Source organism: Scleropages formosus, chromosome 8, assembly GCF_900964775.1.
Source record: "Scleropages formosus chromosome 8, fSclFor1.1, whole genome shotgun sequence".
NCBI classification, from domain to species: domain Eukaryota; kingdom Metazoa; phylum Chordata; class Actinopteri; order Osteoglossiformes; family Osteoglossidae; genus Scleropages; species Scleropages formosus.
Genome location: NC_041813.1, coordinates 10,085,698 through 10,110,029, shown reverse-complemented (window position 1 = coordinate 10,110,029; position 24,332 = coordinate 10,085,698). Strand labels below are relative to the sequence as shown.

At 42.5% G+C, this 24,332-nt stretch overlaps 1 protein-coding gene and 1 long non-coding RNA gene across 2 annotated transcripts; one reads left to right on the top strand and one right to left on the bottom strand.

The window, feature by feature from the left end:
• Positions 1-15,622, top strand: LOC108942624 (secreted frizzled-related protein 5-like). Its single transcript, XM_018766080.1, has 3 exons — positions 1-753; positions 6,955-7,032; positions 14,211-15,622. Exons 1-3 carry the CDS (start codon positions 234-236, stop codon positions 14,540-14,542), a joined length of 930 nt encoding a protein of 309 aa, XP_018621596.1. The 5' UTR covers positions 1-233; the 3' UTR covers positions 14,543-15,622.
• LOC108942625 (uncharacterized) lies at positions 14,387-18,333 on the bottom strand. Its single transcript, XR_001966719.2, has 3 exons — positions 17,738-18,333; positions 16,637-16,841; positions 14,387-14,448 (listed from the first exon to the last, which is right to left on the bottom strand). It is a non-coding gene; the product is annotated as an uncharacterized LOC108942625 (long non-coding RNA).
• Positions 18,334-24,332: the final 5,999 nt, after the last annotated feature.

The following is a 24,332-nucleotide window of genomic DNA, read 5'->3' as shown; positions in this document are numbered from 1 at the left end:
GAGCAGTCCTGGCTTTCTGTACAAAGCTCCCAAAACTAACTGAGGAGAGCTCACAGCCAAAGAGCCCCTGCAGGGCTCTCAGACAGTGATCTTTGGTCAGATGCCATTTGAGAGAAGGGGATAAACCCATTTCTGAAGCAAACAGGATTATCACCTCTTTTCAGCAGCAGCTTTCAACAGTGCTGTTCGGTCTCCACAAACAGAGACTTTTTTGTTTTCTCCATACCCAGATAATGGCGGGACCCCTAAGCCAGGCTCTGCTGGTGCTGATGCATGGCCTGGTCCTCCTCACCTGCTCCTTCTCCAGTGAGGAGTACGACTACTACAGCTGGCAGTCTGACAACTTTCCTAATGGCCGTTTCTATTCCAGCCGGCAACAGTGCGTGGACATCCCAGCTGACTTGCGACTGTGCCACGGTGTGGGCTACAAGCGCATGCGGCTGCCCAACCTGCTGGAGCATGAGACTTTGTCCGAGGTACGGCAGCAGGCAGGCAGCTGGGTACCCCTACTTGCCAAGCGCTGCCACGGGGACACACAGGTCTTCCTTTGCTCACTCTTCGCACCTGTCTGCCTGGACCAGCCTATCTACCCATGCCGCTCCCTTTGCGAGGCCGTGCGTGACAGCTGTGCACCCGTCATGGAGACCTATGGCTTCCCTTGGCCAGAGATGTTGCAGTGCGAGAAGTTTCCCATGGACAACGACCTGTGCATCCCCACACAGTTTGCAGGCAATCACGCCACACAGATCCAAGGTAAACCAGAGGCTTTCAGCAGACTTAAGCAAAGCACATGGAAGAGTTATTTCAGTCTAACAATAATGCTGAGTTATTTTGGAAGAATAATTTGATTGGATTTGCATGGTAGGAAAATATTAAACAAAATTTTGGCAAAAAAGAGTAAGAGTGCACAGGACACAAAAAAATGAGGTATAAGAGTGTTTTGGTAAGTTTGAAAAAAAAAAACAATTTAATTTTCTGATTCACAGCGCAATGTCAGGGACTGCAGTCTGTCATTAAGATCAGAGGTTATGTTTGTACTGTTTGTGTTGTATGGTTTTAATTTCTGTCCACTGCTTTATTTCAGAAAAAGAACAGTTTATTTAGAATTTGAACTAGCCTCACTAATTAAGAAAGAATCCGCCAATGTGTTCAGGTGTATAGAGAAATTATTCAACATGTGGAAAATTTCCCCAAAATGACACATTAAAAAAATATTAACACAGGTTCAACAGGCTTACTGACGTTGGCATTTTTCACTGAGGAAGGTTCTCCTAAATCTGCTTTTTAAAATAGTCCAGGGTTGGGATTTTATAGGGAAAGCTTTTGTTTAGATAAAGTTAGCTCAAACTCTGTACAAACCAACTGGCTTCTATGATCTAGGAAACAAAGTGTGATCCTCCTCTTTCATTACAAAAAATCTGCAGAGGAATGCAATGCCTACTGTTCCAGCTGTGACTGTGACTGTGACTGTCCCTGTACTCTCCTTTATCCTGCTTGGCAACTAGGTAGCCAATTAGTCAAGGAGCCAATTACTGTGGAGGGCAAATTAGTCTGAAATGGAGAAAATGAGGTAGTTGCACTGATCACAGTGGGACCATTCACAAAAGATTCGGGAGAAGCGGATGTCTTAAACCACTGGGAGCAGCAGACAGAAAAGATGCCGCCGACTGTATACAAAAAAGGGGAGTAGAGGAGGGGGAGAGGGAAATATCTCCATGAAAAAACAGCTTGTAGGAAGAGACATAGAAAGTCACTGACAGCTGAATCTCACATCATGAGTCTCTGACTACAGAATGGCACAAAAGACACAAACTGTACTTTGACAGCTCATTACACAAAATTACAACTCCTTGCCAATACTCTGCATAAAGTATGTGACTCAAATTCACAAATGCACAAGCTTCACTCTGCCCAGCAGAGCTTGTTAACTTTATTTAAAGAGTAATTGGCAAAAGAAAAAAAAAAAAATCAAATAAACTCTTCACAAACTGGCTCTATGTCAGAATGAGCAAACAAGCAGACAGAAATGCACACCATGGACTTCTTTATCTTGTTGACAAAGGCACTGCAAAACTTGATTAAACACGTATTGTCATTCTAAAAAAATCAAGCAAAAAACTAAGAAAAAACAAAACAGTTTACATAGCCATAACCATAACCGAGTTCTATGAAAAGACAGCAGTACAAATCCTTTAAGTATATTCTGTTAACTACTCTGGAAGTACATTTACCTTGTATGAATTCTATAAATTGCACATAGCTTTAAAAAAAGGCTGAACCTAATCAAAATGCTGAGTGAGGACTATCAATATTCTCCAACTCCCTTGGTTGGGATGAATGGCTCTTATGGGCAGTTCTGAACTATAGCCTTGCTCAGACAAGCCAACTGTGAGCCTGTGGACTTCTTCCAGGGAGGGTCAAGTTGGATGTCATGGGCAGACTGAGATTGGCACTGAGCTGTGCAACTGAGCTCCACATGGCCTGAAGAGCTACTGGTGCAATGACAACAGAAACATCTTGCTTGGAGAGACCATGTCTGTATAAGTGACTTAGAATTTTTGTTAACTTTCAGTAAAAAACTATGTCAACCAACCATAGCCAGCACCAACAAGTCAAGAAACTTGGACACATTTCTGATCTATAATCATGCCTCACAAAAGATGCTAAGCCATGCCAAACTGAATGAAGAGCAAATGCTGGCAAATTAGCATCCCTGGAGGCTTCAGCTCCTGCCATTGTATCAATTGCTAGCACCAAACTTTTAGCAATTAAGGGTTGGATGAAGTATAACACCTTCTGCAATCATATGATACTGCATGGCTGGAAAGCCTGTCTGGAAAGTAGAAGAACATAGGAAATTCAGTTTCACATTCAAGTTGGGTGAAGCATATGTGGCCAGATATTTCCACCAAGCCTGCCATTTAGGCAGGAGAGTTCAATATTTTTGTGCACAGGGTTGTAGAGGAGATGTCAAGACACAGCAGTGCATGCCAAGCCCATCTCAAAACTTTCCATATAAACCGCAGAAGAATTATTCAGAGGAGGAGAAAGACAATCACTGGTAGAACCACTTGTCAGACAGCAGAGCAAGAGTAGAATTATCTGTTTTCTATGTGGCTTCCAAAAGGTCAACTTGCAGAAGAAATGTCCTTCAGGCGATGTCACACTCCTTTCTGCTCATGGGGCAAAGGTACGTGAGGATAACTAAATTGTTTCTTGCCTGTAGATCAGAACTTCCCTTGCACCCAGTGGCCTGAGTAATATTCTTGAAACATTAACTCTTAGCAGAGGGAGAAAAATGGGGTGGAGGAGAAAAGCCTCAAAAAAAAAAAGAGTACAGCTAACAGTGCTTACAAAAGTCCTGATTAAATCTGCTCCTCAAAGCTCAAGCAATCATGTCTGTTGGTGGCTCATTGCTGTCAACTCCATCAAACCACCTGAATGACATTCTAGCTTAACAAGCCTATGGATTCGTGGCTTGCCCCAAGCCACTGCCCCCATGAATGACCTGGCTGGAAAAAACAATACAAAAAATACTTTTGATCATTCATTTCACCAACCAGTGTCAACAATTACTTGTCCCAAGCAGGGTCACAGCAAGCCAGAGCCTATCCCAGAAGCACAGGGTGCAAGGCTGAAGGGGAAAACACAGCAGACAGGACACTAATCCATCACAAGGCACCACCAACCAGGGCTTGAACCCCAGCCATGCCGTATAGCAGGCACCAGCTAAACCTGCTGTGCCACCATACCCTCACCAGTCATTCAGTTTGGCGAAAATCATTTGCCTAAATGAAAACTTTCCTGTTAAAGCATGAGGTTTGCTGTTTTCACGAGTCACACTGGGAGGTCATGGATTCTCCTGAACATTAAAACAGATGTTGGGATTCCTGACATGAATCACAGGTCATATTTCATCCTGATGCAGTACTGTTTCATGTCATATGTGTTACCACTCGTAACTTAGAGTCCAAATGAGCCTTGCATAATTTCAAAGGAAAATGCCCGTGCAGCAATTACTCTAGTACCTGAAATGTTAAAGACATTTTTAAAAGCCAATTTGGAGATTCAAGAGCAAATGAGGATAGGCAGGAATTTAAGAGCTCAACCTTAGTAATAAGGAAAGGGTGGCAAGGAAGTCTGTATAGGTTTCCTTGATCCATCTGGCCAAGTGGGACTCACGACCACAAACATGTGTGTCATACTCTACACATGCACTGAGAAGCATAGAGAGGGACACCAACAAATATAAGAAGTTCCTTAAGCTCAGCTGTCCTCATCCTAGCATCCTCTGTCTATGTCACGTAGACCAAGCCTTCTTACAGCATGAAGAGGATGCATACTAATTTCCTTGGCCCCTGTTTGTTCTGCAATGCATTTAAGGTATAAGAAATTAAGTATGCTGCCATGTGCTTTTGGCTACTATCTGTATTACAGCTGCTCATTGACAGTTCCAGTCTGTAAAGCTTAAACAAGAATGTACTGTTCATTTCGTCCAGTCAGACAATGTATCCAGAGAAAGTGGCTATGCCTTCTTGGTTTCTGTTTAATGTAGCATTATAGCTCATTATTTCACTTATTTTCATCACTTGCTTTCTTTTGTAGATGCTTTTGTCCCAAAAAAAAATCAAGTCCAATGGAGATGTTACATATGAATGGATAAAAGTGCATTAGTGTACAGGTCCAAAAACATTATAGCTGAATATCTTTAACTGAGATCCAGATCACATAGGCACTGCCGTGTCTTCTACTATGATAGTCATCACACAGGCTAAATGCCACTACTGGGACAGCACTGAGCTAATGACTACCACTTACATTTACATTTACATTTATTCATTTAGCAGACGCTTTTGTCCAAAGCGATGTACATCTCAGCAAAAGTACAATTTATGCATTACATTAAGAGAAGGCGACATAGCTGACATGAAAGTCTCAAGCAAACCTAGTTTGTTCAGACAATTCCCGATACCCTCCCACTAATTTTTTTCTTTTTTTTTTTTTTAAATATTAAAAGATACACAAATGAGCAAGTACAATGCCAGAGTAATGGCTGAAACTTGTTCTTTAAACTCTGACATTGTTATAATGTATATTTCAACTCTCCAGGCCTTTTTGATGGGCATATTTGGCTTGTGTATATGATCTTGTATGAGTTTGTGTTGAATATACAAGAGGTAGTCATGCAATCATTTGTATAGTTAAGGAGGAAGATAGATTAGGCCATATACCTCATGTACTAAAATCACTTAAGAAACATTTAACAAGGTTGATATAACTACATTCATTGCTTAAAACACAAAGTGCAGAGATTCTGTAACAAAGGTTTTTCCTCTGGAAGCAATTTTAATGAATCAGAAGTATCCTTGTTCATATCAAACTTGCTTGTGGGTAGTTTTTCCTCTAGCTTGTTTGCTAATCCTGTAGCATTGTTGGGATTCCCTGGCACTCTGTGAACACGCAAAACAAATATTGGAGGACAAATGCAGAAGGATTTTAAAATGTCATGCATGATTAATAGTTGAATTATTTGTGTTCTTTCACATTTTCTAGGTTTATTGTTCTTTAAGAAAAAAATGCATTTTTAAGATTTACACATAAACACACTTTTTCCATGCCTGGTTGGCTCTGATTCCATTCTTCTTCTTGGGGGCATTTGGCTGTGCATTTACTGAAGCTCATGTGCAAAGATTATCACTGCTCACACTACTGACATTAAAGGACCTTTCTCAGGCCACACTGGCATTTTTTTCACCAACACAAACACAGATGAGGTCAGAGTTCATTCTCAAGCCAATCTTCCAGTCAGTGGTCAAGTTTTCCATAACTAGTAAAGCTCCAGCTTTGTACATTTTATATTTAAATTTATCCATTTAGCAGACACTTTTCTCTAAAGCAACAGACATTTCAGAGAAAAATACAACAAATGCATTACATCAACAGAAGAAGAGACTTGGATGCTTACACGTGATTATAAAGTACAGTTAATTTGTCACATTCCACCATATGAACCAGTATACATCACACAAATAACTACATAAAGGTTATCCATTATTCAATCCAATCAATCCATTATATTCATTATAGTACAGTTGAATGCAAGGAAGTGAGAAAGGTTGGTGTTCACGGGAAAAGGGTGTGAAGGATAGCCAAGAAGCTGTAAATGAGTAGTTTTTGAAACACAAGCTTGGACAAATTGATCTTTGACCTGCCTGTTCCTGTTACTTCATAATAGACTTGACTCCTAGCTTTCCAGTGTTCATATGCAGGGTGGAATCCAACCTCTTAATTTTAAAAGATTTCCCTGTCATGATGTACCCCAGGGCTCCTGACTGTACTTGTTGCTCATTCCTCTTGGCTACCCTTCACTCCATGACAGTCAGCAGAGGGCGCATTTACATAGGAAAATCTTCAAAAATGTAAGATGGATGTAAAGGTAACATTAATTGGCTGCTCAGGATTTCAGAAAGGCCATACACTGATGTTTGTGTACTACTTACTCTTCAGGCATGCATACAGTTTACTGTGCCCTACAGAGAACCATACACTGGCAGAAGTCTCATGGCAAGATGAAGTTGTCCAGATCTGGCAGCGCTACAAAGTTTCAGGATATACTGACTACATCTAAAGTCATAAAGCTCACCATGGTTACCCAGAAAAACATACAAATCATCCAATTAGTCATATTCAGAACTGTAATTGCATGGTAAACACCCTGGAAGGCTCCTATGCTGTTTCTTTTCCCATAAATAACATCTGACAGCAAGTCACTAACTCCAAAATAAAGACAACTGAGCCCTTTAAGACCTCAAAATGATGTCTTTTGTGTTTAATGCAATGCAATAAAAAGGATTTTTTTTTCTTGTTTAAATAGCATCTGTGAGGCATCATGTCAGTATTTGATGGACTGTGACTAGATTATGTCCTTGATATGAGTCCTTTCTCTCTCTTTAGCGTCAAAAGCTTGCCCGCCCTGTGACAACGAGCTAAAGACTGATACCATCATGGAGCATTTCTGTGCCTCTGATTTTGGTAAGGGTTCTATAAACAGGCAAACATCACATGTGAAACTTGTAGCCTTTTCACATATTATTCAACCAGCCTTTAATCCTTATTCTTGTACCTCTAATCCTTACCTTTGCGGAATACAAGTTCCAAATTTCATTGGTTCTCAGTCTTCCTTTCCTATGTTTTCTAAGCTGTAATTTTTTTTTTTTTTTTCCATTTAAATTGTGATTTAAGATCGCTTTCATGAAAATAAGTTAAATTGCTGGCCTCAAAAGAGTTTGTTTTTGAGAGGTATACAAGGAGATGAAGATGAATATCAAGGCTCTTCAATTTATGAACACAACTGGGACCAGAGGGCTGTTCACAACTTATTTTATTCATAATTCCCATGTTTATAATTCCATTCGGAAAAATTTTCAAAAAATGTTTGGAGAAATGAAACTTGACCGTTCAGAAGTTGCCACAATGAAAGTTATTCAGGATGTTGTTGACACAGACATTTATGTTTCATGAGGAAGTTTCATATTAAAGTTGTTCACATGGAAGGAGCACAACGGCTAACATGGCTAGAGATGGCAGAATGAAAAGACTAGGCCTGAGACAAAAAAAACTCTCACATTAACTGTTGCATATGGTATCTAATATAGGTACACTTTTTTTAATCTAACAATTAACTTTTCAGGTTTATTATTAAATTTTTTCATATTTCTTGGAGTCAGTCAGCCCCTAAAGTTTGATCTTAATTTGAGACCTAGCCAGTCTGGTAACCAGAAAACCAGAGCTCACATAACTACAAAAGTTTCATATAATCTGTTAAGCCTTGTTTGTCAGGGGTATGATTCACAGTTCATGTAACTTAGTGGGGAGACAAGACTTGCCCATGTGCCTTTAGACAGTTTTCAAATGAAATATGTATTCACATTTTAGCTTCTTGTAATTTTTAAAAACTTTCCATTTTATTTCATCTACCTATGTTTGTCATTTGCAACGCTTGATCTTTTCAAGGAAAATAAAAGAAAAGAAACTAATAAAGAAATATCCGTATGCTGCTACTCAAGCAGTAGAGATAAAAAATATTAAACTTGGTGTTCTTGCCATGAGGGGGGGTGCGTTGGCGCAGTGGCGCAGTGGGTTGGACCGTGGTCCTGCTCTCCGGTGGGTCTGGGGTTCAAGTCCCGCTTGGGGTGCCTTGCGGTGGACTGGCATCCTGTCCTGGGTGTGTCCCCTTTCGCCCTGTGTTGCCGGGTAGGCTCTGTGACCCCGTATGGGACAAGCAGTTCTGAAAGTGTGTATGTGTGTTCTTGTCATGAATCAGTTTTTAGACTGTCTTTAGAACAAAGCTAAAGCGGCTGTCTGTGAATTATGGATAGCAATGAATAAAGCACACAGCTGAATTAACACACTTCTTCTGCATAGTAAGTTTTGCTTATAGGTGCCATTTAGCTTAATAATATGAGTGATTACTTTCACATTTATAGTATATAGGACTGACTTCATTTTTGGTCCCACGTAGACTAATAACAGGTGATTAAAATAACACTGACATCAGCTTGAACTCAATATCATGCCATATAGGATAATAATTTGAATGATTACTATTACATGTTAACCAGGTGATCCATGTTTCTAGGGTACTACTCATTGTACAGTAGTTCAGCGAGCACAGTGGCTCAAGTTGATGCTGTACAGCTTCTCAGCCTCTTAGTAGCTGTAGAGTTTAACTCTTGCTCAGAGCATGTGGAGTTTCCGTGTTTTCCCCATATTTGCACCCCCCTCGAAATCCACAGGAAAAAACACTGGCAAACTATTTCAATTCCTACCATGCAAGTAGTCGTTATGAGTTGTGTTGGATTTGTTGGGGCATCCATTGTCACTCATATATTATATTCTGCACAATGAATATTTTCATTGTTGTCTAGTGGGGCTAATACCTTCGTCATGAACACTAGAAAATCTGGGAGCGATTTAAAAGACACACATGCTACAAGCAGTGGGTTATCTCCATTATTCCTGAAGTGTCTTTCTGGGCACAAAACTTGTCCATTTGAATGTAGCTTTGTTTTTTTACTTAAATTATTCACGCCAGTAAGAGCAGAGAGGAAAAGTAACCTTTGGCTCATAGTTTTACAAAACTGAAAACACAGGGTGTCATTTTTTCAACAAAATTACAAAAATAGGTTTTCAACCTTCTGCAGCTGTGTATCTGAGACATGTATGCATGGGTAGAGTATTTTTTCATTAGGTTATATTGTTTTTTGTCAGTCCTGTAGATAAATATTTAAAAAATTTGTGTAATAAAACAATGCAAAACTTTGTAGCTTACTCCAAAAGCCTGTAAGCCAGCAAATCAGCAAATACCCTGTTAACACCAAAACCTGTAGAAAAATGTTAATGTTAGAAATGTTATTAATAGTATATACAACAAATTATGCCTCTAAATGACTTAGATGTTTATACAACTGTGTTAAACTGGGCCATGACAGAAAGTGTTATTTCTTCCAGAACTGCTGAAGGGTGAACTGACTGTAGGTGTGGGTGGACCACACGGTTTTACAAGCAGCCTGCCTGCACTGATGGCACTTGATTTCCTTTCCAAACTAGCCTGTTTTGTGTGATTATTGTTTTCTGTCTATACTTTGCTGTTGGTTCCCATGCTTGGTCAATGTCTCAGCAGTGGCTCAACTGAAGTTTAACACATCACTGATCACTTTGCCTCTGGTGACCTGGCTGTACCTGTGGATACTCACATCAAACTAAATTAGCTAAAAATAGTATTTTAAATAGCAACAAAATTTGTTTTTTTTCAGTCAGGAAAGCCAGGCTCCACAGATCCACAGATGACAGGTCCCAGAGCTGAAAGTGTATAGTTATTGATTGATATAATGAAGAATGGTCACATTAACTGATGGTGATCATACTTATTTCTGAGCCATGAACAACTCCACACCATTTGCCACATTGTATTGCACTTCTGGCTGTTGGGGGGTGACAGAAGCATGAAAAATGCCATTGACTTTTGAGTTCCAAGGTGCTGATTACTGTTTGTTGATGTTGGTCCTGAATGTTTGGGAGGTTGGCTTCTCCAACTGGGAGGAAGAGGTATGTAAAGGAACCAGAGCAGGATGCAAATTTGCCCCATGGGATATACCAAAAGCAGGAGGCCTGCAGAGCCCAGTCACTGAGTGGGAACAGCAGTTCTGGCCCACAGCTCTAGTGCTCCCTGCATGCTGAGTAGGACCTCTGTCTCATACCGTCTGGCCAGCCCTCCTTCATTCTGGCTGAGAACTCTGTGTTGTTGTCCTCTGGGTCTGTCACCTCTTCTGAGTGTCTACAGCTGGGACTCTGTCAAAACTGACAGTAAAAACTGTGATACCACTAATATTCATAGTTTTAAATATGTGTGCCTTGACCTGGTGACCTTGCAAGTAATGTGTCCCCAAGCTCTCTAAATTGATCATAGACTGCACTGTGCTAGATACAGCTGTTCAGTTTAAGCACACTGTGTACTCTTTTCTCCTTCAAATGATATACAGTAGCCAAAGAAACATACCTACAGTTTAATTTCCAAACATAATGTATTCCTGAGCACTGCTCATAAACAAAATTGCATTTAACTGGGGCTTAAATGACCATTAAGTTACATTTACATTTGTTCTTTGGACAGTTGCTTTTATCCAAAGCAACATTTAGTTAAACACTCTAAAACAAAAGTGCATTTCCCCAGCAGATGAAGGGATACAGATGTAGACATGATTCATAAACTAGTCAGTTACTCCAGCAGCATCATTTTTTGCCAGCATACACTACAGGAATAGCTGTAAATAACCATATTTTTAAGTGAGCAAAGAAGACTTCAGTCCTCAACCCTTCATATTTTTACCCAGATATTATAAATATCGAATTATATAAAAAAGGACAAGCTACTTAAATATTTTACAAAAGTTATCATATCTCAATTTTAGACTGTTCTTGCAAGGTTCAAAGTCTGCTTTTGACTATCATATTTCCAACAGTGTTTGTGCAAAAAACAAATTATAAACACATTTGAAATAAAGTACATTTACATTTACATTTATTCCTTTAGTAGATGTTTTTCTCCAAAGTGACGTACATCTCAGAGAAAATACAATTTGTGCATTACATTAGGAGAAAGAGAGACATAGTTGTAGACATGTGGTTAAGCAAACCTAGCTTGTTTCTTTCCACTTTATGCACCAATGTTCAACGCTCGAGTAGGTACACAAAACTCAGAATAGGCGAATCTTAATCACCTTCCTACATTTTTTTTTTTAAAGGTACACAAACATTTACATACAATACAGGAGTAGCAGCTGTGTAAATGCTTAGCTGGGTATGATCATAAAGACATGGTGCATGAACATTTACACCATACATGAGCTTTAAAGATCATAGGCAAAGTGAGTCTGGAAAAGGTGAGTTTTCAGAGCCATTTTTAATAGACAGAGCTTCTGCAGTTCTGAGTGAGAGGGGGAGGTCATTCCACCACAACGGAGCCAGAACTGAAAAGGCTTTACCTTTCGTGCGCGGGACCACCAAGCGAGCAGAAGTAGATGAGTAAAACGGTTTGGTTGAGGTGTAGTGGTTGATCAAATCTTGTAAATAGAGCAGTGCTGTTGACACATTTGTAGGCAATAACCAGAGTCTTGAATTTGATTTGGGCAGCTATAGGAAGCCAGTGCAAAGAAATAGTAAGGGAGGTATATGGGAATGCTAAACTAAAGTGGGGTGCCCTGTGACGGACTGGCGTCCCGTCCTGGGTGTGTCCCCTCCCCCTCCAGCCTTACGCCCTGAGTTGCCGGGTTAGGCTCCGGTTCCCCGCGACCCTGTATGGGACACGCGGTTCAGAAAATGTGTGTGTGTGTGTGTGTGCTAAACTAAAGTCAGGAATAATTTGCAATAAAGGAAACAAGGAGATAAACTTCCGACTAATGGATAACTGACACATTGGCACAAAGGGACTTAACCGAAACTGGATAGAGGCCATTGTGGTGGCTCTGGTATCATTAGGACTCTATATTCTTCCATAGTGTAAAAGCTACCAGTTTTTTAAAAGATTTTTTGCCCATAAAGAATTTCTCTTAATTACACAGCACAAGTCATACTTATTTGTATCTACAAATTCTTATTACGTAGAGGTAAGGGAGTCTGGTACAGCTAAGTCATATATACACACACACACTGTCTAGAACTGCTTGGCCCAAGCAGCGTCACAGCAAACTGGAGTCTAACCCAGCAACACAGGGTGCAAGGCTGAAGGGGGTGGGGACACACCCCAGACAGGAGGCCAGTCCACTGCAAGGCACCCCGAGCAAGACTTAAACCCCAGACCTACCCCACAGCAGGCCCTGGCCAAACCTGCTGTGCCACCAGACCCCTTGGAGTCATATATAGATACACTTAATCAATGTCACTGTTACGGAACTTGAAATTACTCTGTACCCTAAAGAAAAGCAATATTTACTGGCAACACACAATGAATCTCAAATTACTATGTCATATTACTGCTCCTACAGACAAAAAGCCAGTCTCACCTGACACTAGTGTTCTGCTGCCCTTTCACCAGCTAGATGGAATCCAGACCTTAGAATGAGAAGGAGAGTATAATGTGATTTTTACACTTCAGTATAACATTTAAAAATCTGTGCTTCTGCATGAGGACAAAATAATTTTGGGGGGAACTAGTCAAACTGTGTATCTTCATTTTTACTTTTACATGTATGCTTAGGCTAGCCCTCCTTAGGGTGCAAGGTACAAATGTATCTGCAACACTGCAGTGCATACTGGAGCTAATTTACTGTTGTGCTGCTGAGAATTCTCCATCTGTGCCCTTCTTATAGTCTTTTTATTTCTGGTCTGTATACTACTATGAAAGGATGAGAGGTTCTGCTGACTGAAAAAAGCCAAAGCTGCACTGTTTCGTCTGAGTAGTTTAGCCATTCGCACAGCCTGCCTCAAGCTTCTGTTTACAAAGGGCCCCTCACCTGTCAGGGAGATGTTGCCCAGGTGTGTTGTCTGGTGGTGGAGGCAGGAGAGCAAACTGAGGCCCCTGTTACCGTTTTGTTTGGAGTCCTAATAATCTGTGGTCAAAGCTGACCCCACAGCTTTCCCTGTACTTTGAGAGGTGAATCTTGAGTCTGGAGGCTAAAACAAGCCTACTCCAAGCAGGTCTCTGCTGCACCAAGAGCAAACTCTGCTCTGCAAACTTCTGCTTAGTGTGGCAAAAGACTCACTTACGCTGGGTTTGTGTTGGAACACTCTCCCAGCAGAGTCCATTTCACCAAGCTCCTTGTTGTCATTTAGCCCTACATTTGCAACCTCTCTGCTTCACGCTGAGATAATATTTACACGGCCACCTAACCTCCTCATGCAGGCTGGAGAGCTGAGCCATGCACAGAAATGCTATTGGTGAGTGTAAAAGAGTTATTTAGGACTGTACTATCAAAACAGCAAGCTAGCAATTGTCATTAAATGCAAATCCTGAAGGACTCAGGAAGTTATCTGGTATATTCATGCTCTCCTGGACTGGCAATAAAATTCTCAAACATTCACAATGTGTCCTTCTTCAGAAGAGCTGGTTATTATATTCTGGCTTGTGAGATTTGTAAAGAGTGCTGGAAGAACTGTTCCTGAGACCACTAATAATCCAAACTGTGACTATGTTTCAGTTCCTGAATATAGTGAAGTAACAACACCTGATACTGTGGGACCAAAAAAAATATTATCAATAGTATTCAAAGAAGTGTAAATACTGAGGAGGCATATAAGGGTTGTTTGAATACTAAAACGGCATGTACCGATCCTTGTTATACCTGTGCCTGAACAATAAACACATCTACACACTGCCTGTACAACATAACAAAATGACATACATAGCAGCGCATGCAAACATCACTGTCAGATCCTTGGAAGGATTTCAAGTAATGCACGCTCATGTTTTCAGGGTCTGCTTCATCTTGTATTCCAGTTCAAAACTGCATTCACCATTTTATGCTGGTTGGATATGCTTTACTCTCAGCTGGTACATTAATAGCAAATGTTCCAAAGAATGCTATACATGTACCAGCTGAGAGTAAAGCATACAATCTGTTACCTTTATCAAGTTAAAACCTGTAAGTGAAAGTAAAACAGGGAGTGTCTGATGGAGGTCACTAATGCTACTTTTAACCCTGCTTGTCTTTCAGTACTCAAAATGAAGATCAAGGAGGTGAAGAAGGAGAAAGGTGATCGCAAATTAATCTTAGCACAGAAGAAGAAAAAGGTGCTGAAAATGGGCGTTTTGCACAAGAAGGACCTGAAAAAACTTGTCCTGTACATCAAAAATGGTGCCGACTGCCCGTGTTCACAGCTGGATGGTCTGGCCAGCAACAGCTACCTCATCATGGGTCGCCGTGTGGAGCAGCAACTACTCCTCATGGCTATCTACAAGTGGGACAAGAGAAGCAAAGAACTCAAATATGCTGTGAAGCGCATGAAGTCCCACCAGTGCCCGACCTACCACACTGTCTTCCAGTGATCACCCCGTCACTCTTTCACCAAACCCCACTGCCTTGAAGCAACCCAAATCACCCCATCCCTCCCACAGATACTTCCTAGTATTTCACTTTCTTGTTTCTTGCCAAGCGCTGTCCTATTAGTAGTGCAAAACACACGCAGTGTCTGCAGTGTTGTAGATCATCTCAACTGAGGAAGGAAGCTATAAATATCTTTCAGAGCAATGGAGTCTTCCATATACACTCACCCTTTCAAGATTATGACATGAGAAGAAAATAATTATTTCTGAAGCAGTCATTGTACTCTTCCACTAAAAGTAATGACGGATGGGGGAAATAGAATGTGAGATAAAGAAATATAATAAGTATGAATGCAGCATTTGAGAAGAGAAAGGATAAAGACTGCTATAAGACTTGTAATTACACAGAGCAAAATGAATGCAAAGAGACGTTACTGGGAGGTGAGCTTATAGAGGAGTGCCAATGTCATCTGTTCAAGAGAGCATTGAATCATTATAGAACCTAGTGCAGAATTGAGACAAAGTGCTATAATGGGATCTTCCTTTCCAAATTAGCTTCTTCTGTATTGTAGCTATGGAAAATATGTTTATTGTGTGGATAAAAAAGTAGACTGAGTCATGACAATTAGGTGAGATAGTAAAATAACTGTTGGAGTTTCCTTTCTTGAGTGAAGGAAGACTGCATGATGATGCTGCAATGGATTGCTGAACCACGCTATGCCCTCTAGAACCTGAAAGCTTGACATATTTTCTGGAAGAGAGGATTCAGTCAGGAGAAATACCCTCATCATGGGACATGATAGGTCTGTGCTGGACTTTCTCTGTAGTCTGCAAAACATTTGATTATCACTTGTTTCGTATTATTATAAAATGCCTCTCTTTTTAAAATAACCATCTATGAGAACAAAGCATACAGACATAGCATCTGGATTCACTGTTGCTGTGATAAATGATACATTTAAACTTCTTCAAATACAGTTTTATTCAGTTCCTTTAAAGCACTGTATCTTGCTGAAAACTTTGTAAACAATTTTTAAAAAATAAAAAATAAAAATAAAAAACACATTTTGGAATAGCATTCAAATCTTTACAATTATCAAGGTTATGGACATGATTGTAACTGAAGAATTTTAACTGAAGAATTAAAGTTGTCTGAAATCCAAAATGAGAGCTGTAATTTCACACTGGTATTTAAGAGATGGCTCATTCATTTTTCACAAAACATGTTGCCTCAAATGCACACACACACACATTTTCAGAACCGCTTGTCCCATACAGGGTCACAGGGAACCGGAGCCTACCCGGCAACACAGGGTGTAAGGCCGGAGGGGGAAGGGGACACACCCAGGACAGGACGCCAGTCTGCCGCAAGGCACCCCAAGCGGGACTCGAACCCCAGACCCACTGGAGAACAGGACTGTGGTCCAACCCACTGCGCCACCGCACCCCTCGCCTCAAATGCAAATATATAATATATCAGCATAGCCTGTCCACTTCTACTTTGCTTTTTACATCTTGCAGCCTCAGAACAAGCTTATATTCTGGATTAATAATGATCAGGATCCATAGTCATTGAGAAGAAATTCCCCAAACTGAAGAATGATTCACACTTTTTCTCACTGTTCATTAAAAAGCAGACAACACTTATTCTATTAGTCCCTCACACCAGTAAAGGCCTGAGATACTCAGAGAGCAAACTGAGTATTTCCGGGACCAGACTTTTCCAGTCAGGGACATCCCATGAGCCTGGTCCCAGAAATGTATTTTGAACTCAGGCCCAGGCTGACTTCCCAATCTGCTACCATGCAGAGTCCAAGACCTAACAGGAAACTCTGAGAGTTTCAGCATCCAGGATCTGTGAAAGCTTCTTAACTTACTGAGTTACAAAGGGAAAACATGTTACAAAGCTGAATTACAGGTTTCCCCTGCTATCTGAAAGTAGAGCATTCCTATGAAACCTTTTGTAAGCCGAAATGGCATAACGTGAAGAACCAATTACCATTAATTTACATGGGAAAATTTTCTGAGCATTCCCAGACCCAAAAATAACCTACTAAATCATACAAAATAACACATAAAACTAAACGTAACACTAACCGGACCCAAGTGCGGAGCACAGGAAGTGAAGTCAAGGGGCAATCCAGTAGACATGGTCAGGAAAACAGGTACAATGGTCAGCGATCTGTGAACGGAATCCGAGGGTCAAATCCGAGAGTCGTTGTCCAGTAAACAGGCGAGAAGTCGTGGCAAACCAGGAAGTTGTAGACAAGGAGCAGGAACTGGGAAACGGAGGTCAGGAGATCTAAGGTGAGAATGAGAAGCACAAGCGAGTAGCAAGGCTGAACAAGGTTCCACAACTTCCTGCAGTCCAGGCTGTCCTTTCATGTGCCCAGACCCTGATCAGCTGCAGTTGTTGCTTGTTACTGAGGTGGAAGGCATGACAGACATATAGTAAAAGCAGGACTGATATGCTCTTAGGCTTTTCTGATACCTTAGGACACATCTTGCTAACGGATGCACAAAATAGATACATTCACATTTATTCATTTAGCAGACGCTAAAGCGACATAAATCTCAGAGAACACAATTTGTGCATTACATTAGGAGAAAGAGAGACATAGTTGCAGATGTGTGATTCTTAATGAAAGTTTTTTTATTCCACCATATGTAATGTTCATCACACAAGTAGCTGCATAAAACTTAGAATAGTCCATAATAGTCCATTCCTGATCACCCTCCTACAATTTTTTTAGAGATACACAAACATTTACGTACAATATAGGATTAGTGGTTGTGTAAAGGCTTGTCCAGGCATGATCATAAAGTTATTTGTGCATGAACATTTACACATTATATGAGCTTAGGTGAAAATGTTCATGCACTAGGGTGTAGCGGTTGATCAAGTTTTGTAAATAGCTGGGAGCAGTTCTATGCTGCATTTGTAGGCAGTAACCAGTGTCTTAAATTTGGTCTGGGCAGCTACAGGAAGCTAGTGCAGAGAAACGAGTAAAGGAGATACATGGCCATACTTCGGCAAGTCAAACACAACTCGTGAAACAACATTCTGTATCAGCTCCAGAGGTTGGATGGCAGTAGCGGGAAGGCCACACAAGAGAAAGGTGCAGTAGTCGAGACGGGATGTCACCATGGCCTGGACAAGTAGTTGGGTAGAGTCAGTTGTGAGGTGTAGGATCTCACTTTGGAAAGATGAGTTGGAGATGGTGATCCATGCAGAGATGTCTGACAGGCAGGCAGCAATGCGTGCAGAAATGTTTGATGCTCCAGGTAGAAAGGAGAGGAAGAGCTGGGTATCATCAGCGTAGAGCTCTGTGAAGTTGGCCTCCACACAAACAGCATCATTCATTAGTGTTAATTTGTGCCGTAAATATTAGAATTTGTGCCACTGGAGTTTTTGAGATAGTAACATTTATTTATTTCGGAAGTGACATCACTCCAGCCCCCCCCACATTCGTTTGTACTACATTTGTGCCGATTTGTTTTGTTCAAACCGCGGTTCTATCTCCTTTGCTTCTGGAGATATTAAAGGTTGTTTACATGGCAGGTGACAGCACTCCAGCCCCCCTAAAATGCCATAAAAACTCGAAACTGGGCTCATTTATCTGTGCTACATTTGTGCCAATTTGTGCCATTCAGACTGTGGTTCTATCTCTGTTACTTTTGGAGATAATAGGGGTTGTTTACATAGCACGTGACGTCACCAGCCCCCCTACAATGCTATCTCTTTTACCTTTTTAAATATAAAGAACAGTATTTCACATGGTGTCACCCGGAACAGTGAGGTAGGCCCCCTACAAATGGCACAAATAAAGAAATATATATTTTTTCTAGTGCTACATTTGTACCGATATGTGCCGTTCGAACCGCTGTCCTATCGCTCTTAATCTTTTCAAAATAAAGGATAGTATTCCTCATGACATAACCCGCATCTGTGAAGTCCCCCCCCCACCCCCACAAACGGCACAAATAAAGACAAACACATATTTTGTTAGTGCTACATTTGTGCCAATTTGTGCTGTTTGAACTGCTGTTCAAACTCTTTTACTTTCGGAGACGATAGGTCTCGTTTACACTGGAAGTGACATCACCACCCCCATACAATGCCACAGTCACTTGAATTTGGGCTCATTCATTAGAGCTACACTTGTCTTGATTTCTGCCATTCGAACCGTGTGTCACGTCCATGCCTGCACCACAGTCAACAGCACCTGACACCAATCAAGCACCTGACAGACCACTCACCTTTAAAACAACCTCCTCAGCTCCTGTACACTTGCAGAATCTCATGTGAGACAATCGTCCTCCTGCACTATGTCCTGCTCTTCCACACCCCTTGTTTCCTGTATCCGTTCTCTGGTTTCCGACACTTCGCTTCATCCCCTGACCATGTCCATGGATCCTCGCTCTCACTCTGATCGCCGATCGACCGACCCTTCACCTGTCCCCAACAACGAGAACTCTCCTGACCCCTTGATTCCAGACAAACAATCCTGCACTCTTTAAGAAGTTAAAGAGATGGAACCGCAGTTCCACGCGGAACCGAGGATGTCCAGCCATGGCACCACGGTTCCATCTCTTTCAGTTCTTAAATATTAATGGCTATATTACACGACATCACTGCGGTATTTCAGATTTCTGAAACTGCTGCTGTTCAATAAACAGTATTAATTCAATCAGGTATTTTTAATGAACGACAGAACTCAAAACATGTACAAATGCACTGCAATGTTTCCAGCGTCCTGTGTACACAACACATGTGTTGTTCTGTGAGACAATACCGACTTAACAGAAAACATGAAGAAATAAATAAACAAGCTGGAAAATTGCTTGTTTTCTTCTTCCTGTTTGGAAGTTATTCCGCTTCGGTGACATCTCCCTAAAATCCTATAGTTAAAATTACAGGCACGGCAATGAAAAATACAACTTTATGTAGCATTTGGAAAACCTGCAAACGAATCGTTTTTGGGAAATCTTACGAGAAAAAATGATTGTTATTTATGAATACTTCTTAAACTAATCGTACATATCCAGCTCACAGCAGTTCCGTGAGGAGACTTAATCAAAATGTTACAACGATCCCAGTACTTTAAACAAGCAAAAAAATCAAAGTGGACGCTGTGCTGTAATTACACACCGAAATAAAACAAGTCTTTACAAGGACCCAGCATCCTTTTGGTGGGGGAGGTAGTCTAGGTGATGTCATAGACAGAGTTATTATACTATTGAAATGTTTTTTATTATCTACATTCATTACCAAAAATATACATTTGCAAAGAAGGAAATAATATGTAAAGAAACTTTACACAGAAAAATTACATACAAATGCTATACCATAGAATGAGGCCAGATCTGGGTCCGAGCACTACATTAGCGGAGGTCGGGAAATGTGACCACCCACATACAGAATAACTTCCAAACAGGAGTGAGAACGAGCAATTTCCCAGCACATGTTTGTTTATTTCTTCATTTTTTCTGTTAAGTGAGCATTGTTTCACAGAAAGGGGGTGCGGTGGCGCAGTGGGTTGGACCACAGTCCTGCTCTTCGGTGGGTCTGGGGTTCGAGTCCCGCTTGGGGTGCCTTGCGACGGACTGGCGTCCCGTCCTGGGTGTGTTCCCTCCCCCTCTGGCCTTACGCCCTGTGTTACCGGGTAGGCTCCGGTTCCCCGTGACCCCGTATGGGACAAGCAGTTCTGAAAATGTGTGTGTGTGTGTGTGTGTTTCACAGAACAACACATGTGTTGTGTACACAGGACACTGGAAACACTGCAGTGTATTTGTACGTTTTGAGTTCTGTTGTTCATTTAAAAAAAAAAAACATAGAAGTTAACAGTACAGTGCTGTTTTTTTCACTCGTTGTCAACCTGGGTGAATCAATATTGTTCACTGAACAGCAGCAGTTTTTCCGTTGTTCGACCACAACATGGATCGGTGAGTGAAGTGAGACAGGTAAAGGCAGTAGTATTATATGGACTGCAAATCATAATATACATGTTATGAATATTGCCAGAAATAACGTGTCGTATAATCACTAATACCTGAAATCTGAAATACCACAGTGATGTCACGTGTTATATATCTCTTAATATTTAAAAAGCAAAAGAGACGGAACCGCAGTTCAAACGGCCAGGAGGGGTGGGCAACCACTGGCCCGTGGACCCCCAGAGGTTTTTTTTCTCCCTCAACCTTCAGTTGGGAGTTTTGTTCTTTTCCCCGGTGGCCAGTAGGTATACTCATAGCTTTATAATTTCTTCATTATGGTAGCCATTAGTTGACTGTCTTCTTTGTTTGTATAAATTTTTCTTGCTGTATGCCTGTGTTAAAGCGCTCTGTGTCACTGCGTGAGAAGAGCGCTCTATAAAAACAAAAATAAATAAATAAACGGCGGAAATCAGCTCAAATGTAGCACTAATGAATGAAACCGAATTCAAGCATCTGCGACATCGTGTCGGGTGTGACATCACTTCTATTGTAAACAACCTCCATTGTCTCCAAAAGTAAAAGAGGTAGAACAGCGGTTCGAATGGCACAAATGTAGTACTAACAAAATATGTGCTTGTCTTTATTTGTGCCGTTTGTGACGGGTGGTGACTTCGGGGTTCTGGGTGGCGTCATGTGAAATACTATCCTTTATATTTAACAAAGTAAAAGAGATAATAAGGAGGTTTGAACGGCACAAATTGGCACAAATGTAGCACTAACAAAAAAATATATTTCTTTATTTGTGCCGTTTGTAGGGGGGCCAACTTCACGGACCGGGTGGCATCATGTGAAATTCTATCCTTTATTTTTAAAAAAGTAAGCAAGATGGACGGCGGTTCGAACGGTATAAATCAGCACAAATGTAGCACTGTCATACCCTCATCAGTCAGCTCATCAATGACACCTGCTGCCTGATGATGGAACAGCAGATAAAAGGCAGCATCAGAGCATCCCCCGTTACGGAACCTCTGAGAAGAACAACCACTGTCCCCACTCGACTGGTATTTTCCGTGCACATTATCCTGAATTCTCCAACCTCTCGCCTGTCTACCGCATACTATAATTCCTGTCTCGCCTTGTTACCGATGTTCGCCAATCACCTGACCTTCGCCTGTTTCCTCAACTACTCTTTTGTTTGCCCCTTCATGTGAATAAAAACCTGGTTAGCAGAGCTCACCCAGATGTGCAACACTCTGGCCTCAAAAGCCACCCTCCTCAGTGCCCATGATCAGTCTCTCAAACGAGTAGAGGAGATGCTCGATTGGCTGATCAACGCCCTCTGCGCTGGTGGGATCATTCAGACCATGGAGGAGACCGAACCAGTTCCACCAGCAGAGAGAGCTGTTCCCACGCCTCTGAGCACCCAGTCTGCAGAAACATGGATCACCCCCCCCCCCGAGAGGTATGAAGGGACACCAGAACACTGCCAAGGATTTCTAATGCAGTGTGAGCTGGCGTTTGCCTGTTCCCCCCCAGATGTATCAGTCTGATGAAGCCAAGATTGCGTTTGTGGTGGCCTAACTTACCAGCCCAGTACATACCTGGGCTATGGCGGGGTGGCACACCTGTCCGAAGACAATCTATGCCACTTTTCGCAAAAAGTTTGAAGCAGTATTTGACCACCCAAACGCAGGGCATACTGCTAGTGATCGCCTCCTACGCTTGCGTCAGGAGACCCGAACAATGGCTGAGTACACACTCGAGTTTTGGAACCTGGCGGTGCAGAGTGGTTGGAATCAGGGCTCCCTCCTTGTCTGCTTCTGAAACAGGCTCCGACTCCATATACAAGCAGAGCTCCAATACCCTGGGGAGAACTGGTTCTTCGACCGTTTCGTCAAGGCCGCTATCACCCTGAACAATCTCGGCCAAGGCCGGACCCCGCCGCATGGGCCAGCTGTTCCATTCTTGACTTCCCCGACCTTGGAGGCTGAACCAACACAGATATGCCAGGGGAAATTAGACCCCGAGGAAAGGAGGTGTTGCATCCAGGGTAACTTGTGCCTCTATTGCAGCAGGTCTGGGCATTTCAGGGCAGCCTGTCCAGTGCGGCCACCATAAGGAGTCCATGCTGGAGCGCAGGTGAGTTCCGGGGGCTACACCAGTCAATTGAGACTGCCAATCAACATAGCCAGGGAGGGGAACTGGTTGAATGCTCGCACGTTGGTTGACTCTGAGGCTGCAGGATGTTTTATGGAAATAGCCTTTGTTCGAGCACACCGCATTCCCAGCCATACCTGTGCAGTTAAACTGCTCATCAGCGCCCTTGACGGCCAACCCTTAGGGTCAGGGGTTGTTGCCACCTGCACCGTGCCACTCAAGGTGGTGACTGGGGCATGTCACCAGGAGGACCTCAACTTTTTCTTGATCCAAGCCCCAGATACCCCAATTATTCTAGGTTTCTCCTGGCTGGATCTTCATGACTCAGTGCTCCAGTGGAGCACCGGGGAGCTGGTGGTCTGAGGTGATGGGTGCAGGGACAAGTGCCTTATGCTGTCATGTTGGGCCACTTCCGTGGAGGGCGTTGCAGGGCTCTCTACGTTGGACATCCCACGGGACTACAACGACCTCAGGGAGGTGTTCAGCAAGACCCACGCTGCCGAACTTCCCCCTCACAGACCATGGGATTGCGCCATCGATTTGTTTCCAGGAACAACACCCCCTTGGGGCCGAATGTACCCCCTGTCATTGCCAATGCAAAGGGTCATGCAGGATTACATCAAGGAGGCACTGCAGGCCGGCCTCATCAGGCCCTCCACATCACCCTCCTCCGCCGATTTCTTCTTCGTGTGTAAGAAGGATGGGGGACTCCATCCCTGTATAGACTACCGAGGTCTAAATGCTGTAACTGTCCGTTAACCACATTCCTTGCCACTAATTACCGCTGCCTTAGAGAGAATACAAGAGGCAACTATTTTTACAAAATTAGACCTCCAAAGCGTGTACAACCTCATCCACATTCGCAAAGGGGACGAATGGAAAACAGCCTTTAGTGCCTCCCTGGGTCACTACGAGCATCGGGTCATGCCTTTTGGTTTGTTGAATGCTCCTTCGGTCTTCCAGGCTTTTGTTAACCACGTTCTAGGAAATTTCATCAACCGCTTCGTGTTAGTCTACCTGGATGACATCCTGGTCTTCTCCAGAACCCAAGAGGAACATGTTGACCAGGTACAGACCATTTCACGGCAGCTGCTCTGCCACTGGTTGTACGTAAAACGTGAAAAGTGCCTCTTCCATCAGACCCAGGTCTCCTTTCTGGGGTATATATTGAGTCCAGAGGGGGTGACCATGAATCCCAAAAAGGTCAGTGCAGTAACAACCTGGCCTAGAACCAGGACAGTGAAGGCACTCCAACACTTTCTAGGCTTTGCTAATTTCTACCTCCGCTTTATTCGAGATTCCAGTACCTGGCAGCCCCACTCGTGGCCCTCACCGCTGCCAAAGGCCCCCGACTGCCCTGGAGTGAGGCCGCCAATGGGGCTTTCCAGAACTTGAAGGCACGCTTCACCTCAGCCCCGCTGCTCAACCATCCTGACCCCTCTCTACCGTTCGTGGTCGAGGTCGACGCTTCTTTCGTGGGAGTAGGAGCAGTGTTGTCTCAATGGCAAGAGGACCCGCTGAAGTGTTTTCCTTGTGCCTACTATTCCTGTAAGTTGACACCGGCCGAACACAACTATGACATCGGGAACTGGGAACTCCTGGCCATTAAACTGGCACTAGAGGAGTGGCAACACTGGTTAGAAGGGGCAAAGCATCCGTTCCTGGTACTCATGGACCACCGCAATCTAGAGTATCTTGA